This window comes from Anarrhichthys ocellatus, unplaced genomic scaffold (genome assembly GCF_004355925.1).
Source record: "Anarrhichthys ocellatus isolate YVR2014 unplaced genomic scaffold, GSC_Weel_1.0 scaffold22, whole genome shotgun sequence".
Classification (NCBI taxonomy): Eukaryota; Metazoa; Chordata; class Actinopteri; order Perciformes; family Anarhichadidae; genus Anarrhichthys; species Anarrhichthys ocellatus.
In genome coordinates this window covers 971,994-987,196 of record NW_022280052.1, presented here as the reverse complement: position 1 = coordinate 987,196, position 15,203 = coordinate 971,994, and the positions used below count along the sequence as shown (strand labels likewise).

General features: G+C 40.7%; 1 protein-coding gene across 1 annotated transcript; it reads left to right on the top strand.

Annotated features, from left to right (window-relative positions):
- The first annotated feature begins 644 nt into the window (after positions 1–644).
- dmrt2b (doublesex and mab-3 related transcription factor 2b) lies at positions 645–5,052 on the top strand. The gene is made up of 3 exons (XM_031859769.1): positions 645–1,455; positions 2,620–2,722; positions 3,923–5,052. Exons 1-3 carry the CDS (start codon positions 1,102–1,104, stop codon positions 4,771–4,773), a joined length of 1,308 nt encoding a protein of 435 aa, XP_031715629.1. The 5' UTR covers positions 645–1,101; the 3' UTR covers positions 4,774–5,052.
- The last annotated feature ends 10,151 nt before the right edge of the window (positions 5,053–15,203 follow it).

The following is a 15,203-nucleotide window of genomic DNA, read 5'->3' as shown; positions in this document are numbered from 1 at the left end:
TAAACTGGTGTTAAAAACACTTATCTAAACAAGCATTAAGTGTGAATATATGTATTTCAATTATTATCTTTCAGTACCCAGACATGTTGGAAGTAAAACATCAAGAGAGCCATTAAATCATTGAATTATTTAACAGTAAAATGAATAAATATGAGTGTGAAGACTACTAATATGAAAATGTAATTCTCCCTCTCTCTCTCTGTCTGTCTCTCATTAGCCCACAAGGCTATTCTCCCCAAGGCGCGTGCGTAATTAGTCCATATTGTATCAGTCTGGTAAAACACAGAGCTCACATATGCACCCTTACGGACACATGTCCTAATGAGTAAGCCTACTCTTTAGCTCGCCTGCTCCATCTCTCTCTCTCTGTATGTATATATTATTACTAGCATTAAAATAATGATAAGTATAATGACTTGGTGATCCCTCGCCAAGAAGAATTTGGAGATGTGGGTCGGGCAATATCCTAAATCTCTTGAAAGATGAGAACCACCTCGAAGGTGGGCAGGGCAGGTAAGATACACGGGTTTATAGGGAGAGGGAGTCGCTTTTGCTGCAAACCTGTTTCCCTCAAATCTTTACTCACGGTCCCGCGCCAGGAGCTCGGCACTGTGGCCCGGTCTACTATCCTGTACTATACTGTTTTGGAAACAGCGTCAGGGAGCAGCTGAGAGAGGCTTAACATTTCAAACGTCTGGCGGTAGGCTGCAAAGTTTCCACCCTGAAAACACTGTCATGTAGCAGCAGGCTGGAGCACGACACCACACCTCACGGCTTGGTGTTCAATTGGAATTTGCCTCTCTGAAGCCCGGAATCACACTCTTTAGTGCGTCGTTTTACTTTATGTCTGTTATTTCAATTTAGAAGACATGTTGTAGTCTGTGTCAGCTCTATGCGTAACACAACAGCGTTATTGTGATTTATCAGCTCTTCTGACTTTTCGGCAGACAATTAATGTATTTCTTAGTCCTGATTCCAATTCAGTAAGTGAATAATCACGTCTTGGTCCGTTTTGATCGTTTGCGTAACAGTCTGCTCAGCGTTAGCAGCAACATAGTGCACCACTGATTACAAGTGGGATTCCGGTATTATTAGTCATAGATGTCCTCTCAGCTGGAAGCAGGCCTGCGGCTGGAGACCACAGCAAAACGTGATGTACTCAAATCCGAAGACGTGACGAGTCCTGACGGATGCGCCGGGCAGCGCGGCTTCCGCGGGGACGGAGGGCAGAATAAAGTGGCCCCAGCTCCGGAGCGCCATCAGCCGAAGCCACGCAAGATGACCCGGAGCCCCAAATGCGCCCGCTGTCGCAACCACGGCGTCGTGTCGTGTTTGAAAGGCCACAAACGCTTCTGCCGCTGGAGGGACTGTCGCTGTGCCTGCTGCCTGCTGGTGGTGGAGCGGCAGCGCGTCATGGCAGCGCAGGTCGCTCTGAGGAGGCAGCAAGCTGCGGAGGTGAGGAGGGCACAAGGGCAGGTCCGTGATGGAGAAATGATGGAGGATAAACAGATGGCTAAACCATGACCCTCCAGTAGATGATTATCCACAATCAGGAGGCGAACCGTAATTATCAGGCAGATATTGATATCAAAATGAGGCCCAACACGTGAGTTCGAAACAATACTCAAAGTGAACTGACTCATATGTTGGTTGACCAAAGATCAGAATATATAGCAATTGTTATTTACTACATGCTTTTCTTTGGCTGGATTGAATGTTCTGAAGAGAAATCGCAGATAAATATTTTACACTCTACAGAAGTGCTTAAAAATAAAGCTGCGAGGCTGAATTTGCAAATTACATTATCCATATGTTCAACTGTGTGTGAGAGAAGTCTGACCATCTCATGGCTCAGGGCATCACTACAGACTAAAGCACGTGTTTGTTTGTTTTTCTTAATTTATACAAAACAGAATCATATTTTTTGACATTTGGAACATTTGAGTTAAGTTTTGTTTTGTTGTTTTCTATTAGAAAGAGTGAGCTGTAGGGTTAGTTTATTCAGCTTTATTTAATCAGGAAGTCCTGTTGAGATTTCTAACAAGAAATAAAAAATCATCACACAGAGCATCGCAACAAGACATGCCAGTCACACAAAGCCACTGTCAGACACACTAATTAAAACATACACAAATATTGAAAATATCACTGAGTTTGTTTTGCTGTTCATTCCAGTAATATGGTGTATTGTAGCAGAAGTCTTTATTATAACTGAAGGTAAAATATGAATTTATGCATTTTAATAAAGTCTTAACATTTCGAAAACATATTTCTGATTATATCATATAAATAAATATTATTGATCAGATTTTATTAAAATATAATATTAATACAACTAAGATAGAAAGTATAGAATAGCTAACAGCAAAACTATAAACAAAACAAAAAAATAAAGTTAAGCATCACAACATAAAACGACTTGCATTTACCTTTAGTAGCTGCATCTTCTGTGTCAACGGGGTGAATAGCCAAATATTCCCCATTCTGAAATGCTATAACCATAAAGAGACCTATTTGCCTCTATAATGTATTAAATAACTTTAATTACCTTTGGGGCACAGTCTCAGTACAATAGGATTATGTTGAAATGTCTAATTCCTGTTCCCATGTTTCTCCCAGGGTAAGAGGGGGGTGAGGTGTGCAGGTCCATTGCGGAGGACTGCGTATCAGCGTTACGCAAGAGCCGCCGAACCAAGCACACTGACTAAGAGCATCCTGCAAGGTAAAGTTTAATAAACATCTCTCTCATTAATGTACTTCCTCTTTCCTAGACTGGATTACAAAGACTAGTTTTTTCCCAGTAAATTAGATAAAACCCTTGAAGTCAACTTTAATATGTAGCTTCTTTTCTTTTAATGTGTTAAGTTTGATGGAATTAATGCAAGATCACAAATTGATCAACATTGTCATCTGCTATTGGTAGAGGTAAGTCACTGCTTGCTGAGCAAAGAAATACAAACTTTTTTTTCTTGTTCAAAGTGAGATGAGATTGTTACAAAGTGTCACATGTCTTTTGAAGTATTCATTGATGGTCATGCTTTATATATGATATTTATGTTCACAGCTATGTTTTACTCCTATTATATATAACCTTTATCTGTCCAGCTTTGTTGTCCCCTGTCCACATTGAGTGGTGAAAAAACAAAATGTGTTCGCATATACTTGGCCAACAAAGCTGATTGTGAAGTGCAGAAAAATTCACTTACAAAAGAACTACATAATTCAGCTCAATGTTTTTTGGAATGATTTGTACCGTGAACCGTAATCCCTCCATATCTAACCACAACCTGTTTATAGCCTTAGCTTAAGCCTGTTTCTAACCTCAAACAAAAAACCAAGTCTTAACCCAAAATAAATGTTTGACTTTGTGGATACCATTTTCTTGTCCTTAGACAGACAGTAGTCGCAACAATGTCACTGAACAAACAGATTTTAGTCTCAACAAGTAGACACACATACCTTCACACAGGTGCATGCTCTTTAACACACCCATGCATTATGTATTGCTCTCACTGCTACTGCATTTTCAAGCCCTGCTTGGGCCCAAAACTACCAGTGCTTCTTGTTGGATGTCATTACCCTGCATTACACACCCTTAATTTATCTAAGCCACCTGATCACTGTGGCTTCACTATTTCACAACAACAGGCCATTACTGTAATACACAGTGTGTATTAATACCCGCTGACTAGCATTCAAATCCTGCTGGAGGCTTTTATCCTCTTTATAGCCCTCTCAACTTCTCTGTGCTCTCAGTAAAAGAAAAATGACACCGCTAACCAACTGCATAATTAAAATAATAAAGAACAAAGTACTCAAACATAAACATGACAGTTAATTGGTTGGAATAAATTCAAATACTCATTAATGAATTAAATAAATGAACACAAAACAGCAGTGTGTGGCTTTGCTTTCTATCCAGGGCTCAAACCAGTGGTGCCGCTGGAGGAAGACACCTCCTGCTGGTCAAAGCATACGCAGCGGGACCAAACACACTTTACGTGTCCCCCCATCAGCAGCCGGATGAGGAAGAGGCGAGCCTTCGCAGACAAGGAGCTGGAGAACGTGATGCTGGAGCGGGAGCTGAGACAGAGAGAGCTGCACAGCGACCTCTCCTTCTCCTCCTCTGGCCTCGTCCCCGTGCTGCACCCTCCGCCCCTGCCTGTCTCCCCAAGCCTCCACTGCTGTCTTCTCAACAAGGAACCCACCACTGCAGGGACGTCCAGTTATGTGCCTGTGTATAAATATAAGCCTCTGTATGAGTGTGACTTTCAGTTCTATCAGTTCTTCCACCTAAAGAGCAGGTCATCCGCAGAAGGTGACCACACTGGCTTCTTATGTCAAAGCTCAGAGCAAACCAGGAGGGATGAGGGGGGGCTGAATTGCTGCCAAGGCTGTGAAAAGAAAGACAGACCAGAGCTGACGCCTCTACCATCAAGACAAACACTCAAACATCATGGCAGCACTTTGTCAGGTCTAGACCTTGTCAAACCCCCCTCAAAACCGACAGAAATAATGGACTCTAATGGCTCTTCAACCGTCACACGCTTTATGTTTGGATCGGATCAGGGTATCCTGAGCGGGCCAGACGTCAGTGCACCCTGTAGGACTTTTGATCCCAGTCCTCTGACAGCTAAGGGCTGGTGTGCAGACACTTCTGCCGATCAGGCAGGTCCTTGTGCCGACTCTGGCAAGAGCCCTCATGGCAGCTCAGTCAGGACTCCTGCTGTGAAGCCATTACCTTTCTCTGTGGAGGCTCTGCTGAGGGCCTGACAGGCTAATGAAAAGCAGTGGAGTGCACTTTGTTTATGTGCGGACTAAGAATCGCTGTTGAGTGAATAAATAGAAAGAATTGCTACTTGTGTAACAGGTTTTGAAACACTTTTCTTGACATGGGCTGCTTGCTATTCAATGAAATATTTATGCACAACTTCCAGAACCTTAATTATTCATTGTATTTCTTCTTCTTACTTTTCATAAAAATGTATTTGTTTATATTTTAACTATGATATAGCAATGAAACGTATATGTACTTTATAACTTGATTTTAATTTTTATGCCAACATCGAGCATATTTTGTACAAAAATATGCTTTAAATATTGTAATTGTTTTTTATAAAAATATACCAAACCATTCTGCTGTGACTCTCTCAAATTCCCCCCCCCGACAAACTTGGGCTGACAGCATTTGTTCCCTCTTTTTTACCAAGTGAAAAATACGCATTCATTATGTATTGATAATCTTTACTGTTGACATTTACATTGTAAATCATCATAAGACACACAGTTTCATATCTTCCTCTGACAGAATAAGGGAAGATGGAAAATATACACCAAAGGGTGAATGGGGTGGCGTCTGCGTTGCCTCGGCAACATTGTTCTTTATTGTATATGTTTGTTTGATCACACGTTTGATCTTTGTCTCTCCTTCTGTGGGTATTTTTTGTTCTGCGTTGTAATCTCACAGAGATGGAGGTCAGATTCTTTTCACAACTCTGGACCATGTGGCGTCAACACGGAGGTGATAGGCTGCTACGTGTCTTTGTTTGCTAGTATCTCAGCATATCAGAATGCCTTCCTCCCTGTTATCACAGAGACAGACAGAGAGGGGAGATCGGCACTAAAGAAAGACGATGTTGTGAGCCTGAAGGCACTGAATATGTCCCATTGGTTTTTTTTGTTCACCATCTGCAGTGATTTTACAATATTAAAACCTCTTACTTGCAAATTGCCATTATCCCTATGATGATGAAAAGATGAACATCAGTCACAATGGGGTGATAATGAATCCTGTGACGAATGACAGAGAGGATATAAATCAATTGCACCCCTGGCAAAGGGAAAGGGGAGAAGCTCATTTATCCAGTTCCCCCGTGTTTCTTTCTGGAGTGCTCTTAGGTGTGTGGCGGCATAATAGATAGCGACCCCGCTCTAAGATGCCATTCACGTTCCGCTGTTCTTGGTAGAACTGTTCCAGGGACATACAGATTAGCTTTATTGTTATGTGCTGTTTGGAAAGGTTTCAATCGATCTGTAATCGCCAACATTTTCCTTTGTAGGTCAATGGAAGGAATGAGGGAGAAAGAGGACATGTAGGGGGGGCATTAGATTTAGGCCAGTATGCTGACGAAGCAGTTTCAACAAGTTGAAACATGTTTTTGGAGTTGTAACAGCGCACACCCTTCTCCTCCCCCAACCTTCTGCCTTTTGTCGCCCACCTCTGGCGCTCCTGCTCTTCATGCTCTCGTTGTGCCTCATTTCCATTTCAGCAGGATTGATTTCACTCACTGTGTTCAGGGTAGAAAAGCTTTGCTTTGGCATTTTTCCTGTGACTGTGATCTTCACATTTTCATCATACAGACTCCATCAGCTGCAGCAGTGAAGAGAAGATCTGAAGAGAGCTGGCGGCCGGGGGAGGCATGACAAAGAGCTAGCCCACAGGTTACATGTGCTCCTGCTCATTTAAAACTCTTTTTCTTCACTTTCCAACCTGTTATTTGAACGAGGAGATTCTTTCCTGTCCCTCCTCCCATCGATACCCAAGCATTGCAGCCTGTCCTGACCTAGCATGCAGCCATCACCCTACTATCAAAATGATCTTTGTTTTCCCTTTGCCTTCATGTCCTTTACCACCTTGTAATGTTTACACAAGCTGTGTGCAAAGGCAGACGTGCAGGGAAGGTAAATTCTCATGCAAGTAAGTTGTTCACGAGCCTCCGGCTTCACTCTAAGACCTGAACGAGGCAGCCAGAGCCCTCTAGTTGTTTGGTATGATCTCCGTGTTAGTCTTCGCTCTCCCCTTGGACAGATCATCAGCAATATTTAGTATCAGGGTTCAGTGGAAAGCCTTTCATAGCACTTCCAGCTCTCCTTATTACAGAATGATAGTGGATTAAAAGCATATGTCTTGGTGTGGCAAGGTCATTTCACTCTGCACTTTTGAGAGAGCTGCTGTCTGAACTTAATAGTGTTATTATGGGTTTGGATAATGCAAAGAACTCTCCAGGTTGATAAGACAAGTTGTCATAGTAAACATGCTGTATTAGTTTTATTGATATGATTTTTGTTGGACTCGGACAAAGTTTAAGACAATATTGATACATCATACTGGTGATTGCTATGTGATCACTATTCCCAGCAAGCGGTCTAGACAGTGCTGACCTTTGAGGAGACGGAGAGCCAGAGTTCAAAAATGGAGGAAGTTTACGTTATCTCATTAGCTACATTCACTTGTAGTTAACCTCCGCTGTTGAAGTAAAAACTGCCACACAAAAGAGTCATTGTTTGCACACAGTTTTAAAGCAGGAGTCGAGAGTACAAATCTGTCTTTTGAATAAACTTGATAATTTATTGTCTCGTTAGTGAACAAGATGAGTTTGCTAAATAACCGTTAGCAAGATATTTTCCTAAACCTAAGTAGTTTCCTGTGAAGATGGAAGTTTATTTTGCATTGTATGCATTTTATATATAAATTGTTCAGTGTGAGTTGTCTCAGTATTGTAATAACCTTCCTGGTCCTCATTAATTTACTTGTTTTCACTCAGGCAAGACAACATAATGTTTACTTTCTCAAAGGACAAATACCTGGATTTCCTGCACAGCTGATATTTTATTTGTACGGCTGATAACTTTGTTAAGCTGATGAACGTTATCATTACACTCCAGGCAGTATTCCTTCCGTTTATTTCAACAAAGTGTCTGCAACGTTGAGTATGAGGTTTCAGAGCAGAGAGTTTGATCTTTCTGCCAACTTACCACGCACTTTGGATTCTCTCCTGTCCCACCCTGCCCTGCAACAGCCCTGTCTGCTCATGGTGTTTGGTAGCCACTGGTGTAATGTTACACTACAGCTGTGTGTGTTTGAACTTTTGCTGTGATTTGTGGATACAAGCCAGTAATGAAAGCATCTTCAGTGCGGCATTGGTTCAGTTAACGCACATTAATTTCGCTGTGACACAATGACCTCTCAATGTAAAAGAGAAGATACGTATATAAAAGTAAACATTGTCTCTCAGGCAGAACTTGGGCACAGATAGAGTCAGTTAAATATCTGCCTTGCCCAATTCATCTTCAATCAAATATGAGTCTGGTGTTTTACTCCCTTTCAGAGTTTGAAATGCGAATCTGTAATCATACTGACCCCCTCCAGCCAATGATGTAATTCATTTAAACGCCGGAAAACAGGGGCAGGAATCATTCATCAAGTTTTAACCGAATTTGACAGTGATATCTGTGAGATGTTTGACCTTCTCTAAACAAATCTGTGTATGTCTTTAAAGTCTGAAATACAATGTGAAGATAAGTGTCAGACCAGCAGTGTTTAAAATATCACCTGTAATGACTCATGGACAGACAAACAGACAAGACACAAATAGTTCACATCACCAGAGGACCTAGTTAAATCCGTCTGGTCATAAAACAAAAGCACAGCAAACACAATCAAAAACAACTTCCCTGGATGATCATTGCATTTCTGCATCATATCCTGTACAATAGAGAGACACTGAGTGTGTTTGTTTAAGGTTATGAGTCTTTAGGATACTTAAGGGAGTAGATTGTCATTTTGGGTAATATGTTTATTTACTTTCTTGCCAAGAATTAGATGAGAAGATTAACACCACTCTCATGTCTGCATGGTAAGTATGAAGCTACAGCCAGCAGCCCATTACTTTAGCTGAGCTTCCAGCCTGCATGCAATCATTTCAGTTTTGTAAGGATTAAACTAACGAGCAGGGTTGGAAGTAACTAATTACACTTGTTCTTGTTACTGCAACCAAGTTGTTTTTAAGTACTTTATTTTTCTTATCTGACGTATTGTACTTGTATTGTATTACATTTCAAGTTGCATCAGTTACATAGTAGGGATGAAAGTCACGTAAAAAAGTCCCGATAAACTATGAGAATGCAACAAAAGAAAGGAGTAAAATCAGCAGCTGCAGCTGGTATGGTATACAGTAAATCAAATGTCTTATTGAGCCATCCATCCACAACGTCTTTATTATACATATTATAATGTAACCTCATTTCCTGCTTTGCTTCTGTCATAGTTACAACAGCCATTAGAGGGCTTTGTCACTTGATCATAAACATGCATATTTTGGGGGCAAATAAATTATGATGTTGTCATTCTTCTTGTGTTAGGTCACTGTTAAGAGGACATGGTCATTTAACATATTTCTGTGAGATCGCGTTGGTTTTAAGGCCTGCTTGTACCAAACAAATATCAGTTTTATTCTACGCAGTCAGTCTGACGTTTGAAGTTTAAGGGCTTCATCTATTTGTAAGTAGCGCTTTTGTCCAGGTTGTTCCACGAGTTCACAGCTGTGTCCATCAGAGCTAAGAGAAAATAAAAAGGCTTTGATAGAGAACAAGTGTCTGGTCTACCCTCTGACAGAGACATTCCTAATTGACTGTAGTTGGGTTCCAGTCTGACCACCGCCACCCTTCATTTAACAGAAGAACAAACACACCGGCTCTCGCCTTTAAAAAGACAACCCTGTGTGTAACCCAGCCTGCCGCAGTTTGAGTAGAACCTTCGCAGCTTTAAAAACATCTTTGAAACAGGCAGGGTAGAGTTCTCTCCCGCACCTCCCCACTTATCCCCATCCTGTACTATTTGGGTTTTTCCATACGCTGGCGTGTGCATGTACAGTATTTGTGTGCTTGCATGTCACTATTCCAGCAGCCTTGGGGACTACCGATGGTGCCCGCGGCTGCAGCTGTGTGGCGATCCAGTTACCATCACATGGTGCCGCTTGGCCTCCAAAGAACTACCTCTGCAGTATTAGAAACCAAAGCATACCACAGGACTGTACTTTCTCTCTCGCTAGATGGCTCTCTCTCCAGAAAACAAGATGTTATACAACACCTCACAGCAACCTTGACATCCTGTTATTGAAATTAAATATTTTCTAGCTGTATTATTTTTAAAAAATTGGGCTGTATCTTTCTGATATCAGATAAAAACCCTTATTGTGCCATAACACAGTACAGTATTTCAAAATCCTGTGTTTATGTGGGCTGGTGTCGAAGCTTAATTCTCATCAACATGCTTTCTCAACACTTTTCTCTCTCTCTCTCTCCTCAGTACCCATCATTCCAATACCCTCATAATAATTCACAACCTTTACAGCTATGTATCCCGGACTCACAGCTCTCACCTTTAAAGCTGAAACAAGCACATGCCAGGCAAGTTCAGGAACTTTATAGACCAAGGGTGGCAGGAATAACATCAATGCAAAAACAGCTCAGACTGCCCGGCCATTAAAGCAGTATTTACCCAGCTTGGTGTGGATTTTATGCTATAGAAAATTGTGCAAACCCAAACCCAAACAATTCCCCGACCACATTCTAGTAATCCGATCCACACTGATGTTATTCACCTTCTGATCTGTACACCCCCCGTATCCTAACATATTGGCACCCTCTTTCAAGTGATTGATTATCTCTGAGGCCTAAACAGGAGAGGATAGTGGAGTTTAATGACATATAAAACCATGTTTTGATGTCTGGCTCACAGACCTTTAAGAATAACAGCTGGCACACGCCGAGTGCTGGGAGGGAGTCGCGAGCATTCAAGGAAAAGTGTGGGCAAGTTGAGATGGCGTGATAGCAGGAACCCTGTAGCTCAGTGTAACTGTGATACAACCTGCCAAGATCAGCAGCATGTTTTAAAGCATTTTACTTTACCTTTCAGTCAAGAGAGATCAAGCTCACAGACAAACCCCTCGGCCAAAACTAAGAGGTCAAAAACACAGAGGGGCAAAAGGGGCGACCTACAATTTAGTCTAATAGCTTTTACAATATAAATAGTGTCAGTAAAAAGATGTCATTATACATCTCGGGTTCCAGCAGAGCATGTGTTGAAGCCATTTATGGGGAACAAAGCGTCTATTTCAGGTTGGTGTTGTGACTGGTGGTGGAATAGATGGGTGATGAGGCAAAGCCTTGTCACTGTGTCTGTCTTCCTGCTCAACTCCCTCACTACTTATGAGGAGATTTCTGTTTCGAAATGAAACACTTCCCGAACCCGGACGTGTGTCCTGCTTTTGACAGACGACCTTGACAGATCCCAAACCTGTCTCGCATGCTCCCGCTGAGCCGAATATAGCTCATTTTACAAATTCTCTGGAGGATCTCTCCGGGGAAAAAACATTCATGTAAAACATTTTCTTCGACTCAAACGCAACACAAGAGGAGAAATTTGAGTAGATGAAAGAATAAGGCTTGATGACTAGAATATATTCTGACACTTCGCTGTAGTTTCCCAAGTGTTTCAGTGCTAAATTGAAACTACCAACTTAGCTACAATCACTGTTATGTTGAAAATATACGTGCAGCTCCATGTGAATGAATTTATTCAATTTACATAACATTAGTACTCCTGAAGATTTGACAAGGAACATGAACTAGTGAATGCTAGAGGTGGGCCCAACCTGAACCAACATATACATATGGCGACTGGGCTGACAGAGGAGCAGGGAGAGACTGTTTCTTGAACTCTTGACCGCACTCATCTACAGTTTAAGGCTATCCAATTTTAATCTCTCTCTGCTCTGGCAGGCTGCCCACTTTCAACCTGCATGATGCTATGGATCATGACGCTTCATGAACAGCTCCTCTGAATAGGGTTCAGTGTAGGGAGAAGCAGTCCAAAGAAGTAAATCGCTGAAGTGCAAAGTGCACTCCCATAAATCTTACAGCTCAAGTTTAATTGAAAATTAAAGCAGAAGCAAGATAGGATGTTCCACACTACAGCCGCAAACCAAAAACATAAATATTATGTTAATAAGTGCCTGCTAGGTATTTTTGTCTGGTTAGCACAACTGTTCTTAAGGTCACAACATAAAGACAGAGGCAGTATGTGGACTACATGTAGCCTAAACTGACCAAACCTTCAGACTTTCCTCTTCAATACCACTTTCATATAATGTGCTTTAAAACTCTGTTATCAATTATTTAACCTACTTTGATTTAATTTATGTGTCTTTTACAATTTCTTTATCCTGTGTTTTATTTTTGATGATGTAGATTCAGGCATGATACCGACTCACCAAAAGATTGGACATTCCAGATACAGGTGTACTGATTCACTACAATCCATTGGACCCCCTTGACTCCACACAGGTGATATCCATTTAGCTAATTATGTGACTTCTACATCCAACTGACACTAGTTGATGACTTAGGTGAGCCCTGGTGAGGGGAAAGACATTTTTTGAAACATGTGTTTTTTAATTAGATTTTTTATCTGTAATTAATTTAGATCACTTTGTAGATACATTTCAGTTATTTGTGGATAAGTGTAAAAAAAATAATCACATTAAAACCCTTTGATTCAATGTTGTGAAACAACAAAACATGATCACTTCAGGGGGGTTGATTACTTTTTGTAGGCTCAAACAGGTAGAATGGTAACAAACAAAACAGTTTGAAAAATATGAAACCTTCATTTTAAATCAGGATCAAATTCAAAATTCATACAAAGAATGTCACCAATGCTTAAAATATATCCAGGGAACAAAATGAGTTTTGATGCTATAGCTCCCTGCCTGTCCAACCCTGTGAAGCCTGAGAACAAATTTCTCGATCCACCTCAGTAAAATTGCTTTGGTTCTTTGTTTCAGAGAAACAAGATTTTCAAAGTGGGAGTGAACCAGGGAGAGCAGCATCTGTGGAGGAGACATCGTGGATTTCAAGAGCCATAGTTCAAGTGTGTTTGAGCATATTACTGAGCACGGATGTGTGAGCATGACTTTGGCTGTCTTGTTTTTTAGTCCTTCTCAGACGCAGACACACACAACCACACTACAGAAAGCTTCTCTGTAAGACAATAATGGGAATGGAGCAGCGTGGAAACAGAAGCTCTTTTTAACGAGCCAGCTCCATGTCAATATTACTCTTTCCCCCCTCAATGATCACACACAAGTCTATGTCTCTATTTCCTTTTACGCACGCACACACACACACACACACACACACACAAAAATGTCTTTTTTTCATATTGCCATTAAGCTGAGAGCCTAAATATTCCTGGTGCTACACCCTCTCACACACCTGACTGCCACCTTCTCCAGCCGCTCTGCACTTTTGCCACTGATGGATTTTTCCCCCAAAATATTTACTCTGTAACATAAGCCAGTCTGTCTTGTGTTTTCACTTCAAACAAAGCTATTAATCACCTTAATCGCCCTCAATTAACCCCCTACACCAGATGCTCGCTCCGCACGTCATACAAGCAACCGCTCGCTCAGTCGCTCATGCAGTCACCTCTGCCAAACGGGTGATAAATTGCTACCACAAGGCAATCTCCGCCACAGGCTAATTCACATAATATCACAGCTTCGGATGACAAAACATTAGCTGGAGGGAAGCGTAGGAAACAGCCTCAGGAAGGTCAACTGGGATCTATGTTACGGAAGGTGCAGAAGCATGTGCCCAAAGCTGTATGAGTGCAAAGGATTCGAGAGTGAGGTGATGCTCACGCTATTTAAGAGACAGGAAATCCCTGAAGCACAAAACAGTCAAGAGTGTACCACTAAAAAAGGAAGAACAATTTCCAAAGTCTTCAGTTCTGATGCACAGGTGGATTTCTTCCCTATTTCAGCCAAACTAAATGCAACAACTAAGAGCAGTGAACAAGATAAAGTACTGGTAACTGAGTGACTAGTTGGTTTATCAAGTGCATTTCTCAAATATGGAATTAGTGAAAACGTAAACCTGGTGCAACTGATTTTCTTCTCCTGAATCTTGGAAAAGAAATTATGTCAGACATTTTAAAAAGAGGATAGAAAGGATTAGCAGATACACATTTTGCTTTCTGAGACCATTTCTTTCTTCCTGTAGGCATTTAAACTTTGTGAGGTACAGAGTATTGATTGTAAAAGTTAACGCTGGAGCAAGGATTGCTATCTGGCCCTAAATAAACCAAACCACACAGAAGTTCCATTAAGTAAAACTGAAACTTCAGTTTCTTTTGGCTAAGATATCAGTAACGCTGTGTTTGTTCTGACTTTTTTTTTGGTCAAAATTGTAGTTTACCTAAACAGAGAAAATTGAAATTTGTTGTTAAACTGTACATTAATATGCCCCCTATACTTTACTTTGTTACTCATACAGAAAACATTAGGGGTGCTGAGGATATACTTGTTGCCGTGAATTTTAACAGTCTGGTCATTTGCCATCACCACAACTGGAAGGTGGAGAAAGTTAAATAAACACAAAGAAGACTGTTGGATTTCAAGATTGATCAATCAAAATCAAGTAGAAGTAAATTACAAGAAGGAGACCAATTCAAATTCATAGACAGTTAATGACTGTGGCATGGAACTAGTGGATGAGTGAGGAATTCGTGCAGTCCGAGTACATCATCCCTTTGTGTGCTCAGAAAGATCTTGTGAGAAACACAGAGAAAGCACAACGAGATAACAACGGAACAAAAAGTTATGAATGAGCCACATGGAGATGAGCAGGGAGGACCGGGTGAGGTGAATGAGTTGATTGCATGGCCTGTCAAGACAACTTAAATGTAAAAAGGTGTTTAAGGTGCAATCAGCGATTTGACCGTTTTTTCTGTTCGCAAAAATAAATTTGTTTTGTCCATACACATGGACATATGTCATTTTAGTCTGTAGTTTTTAATGTCTGTTGTTATATTTCATGACACTTTTTGACAGCAGTGCCATTTTTTAGAAAGGCTAAACACCAATAAATAATACATATTTCTTTCTATATATTTTGACTTTTGGTCTGAAGACAAACAACTACAGAAACAACGAGTTAGTGAGAGAGACAGAGAGAGGGGAAGAGGAGTTGGAAGATTGACAATTATACATGTTTCTGTAAGTTATTGATGATAATAATAAAAATATCAACGTATAAAGGAGGCTGTGTAGCTTTGAACTATCCGGTATAGTCCTACGAGCCACACAACACTATTTTAAATTTTGTCTGACAACTATTATTTGATATTTTAGACCGCTTCTTCGTTTAATTTATTTTGAAGTAATTTAATTTGATGGGCTTGGAATTAAAAATAGACATATATTTAATATAGGCTATAATTAACAATAGCAAGCCTATTTTTCCTTTTTTATTGTTGTAGCCTATGTACTTTGCAGTTTGTGAAGAGTTCATTCTGCTGGTTTCTTTTCATAAAATATATAACAGCAGCAGATCTCAGTCAGTCAGACGTTGATAGGAAA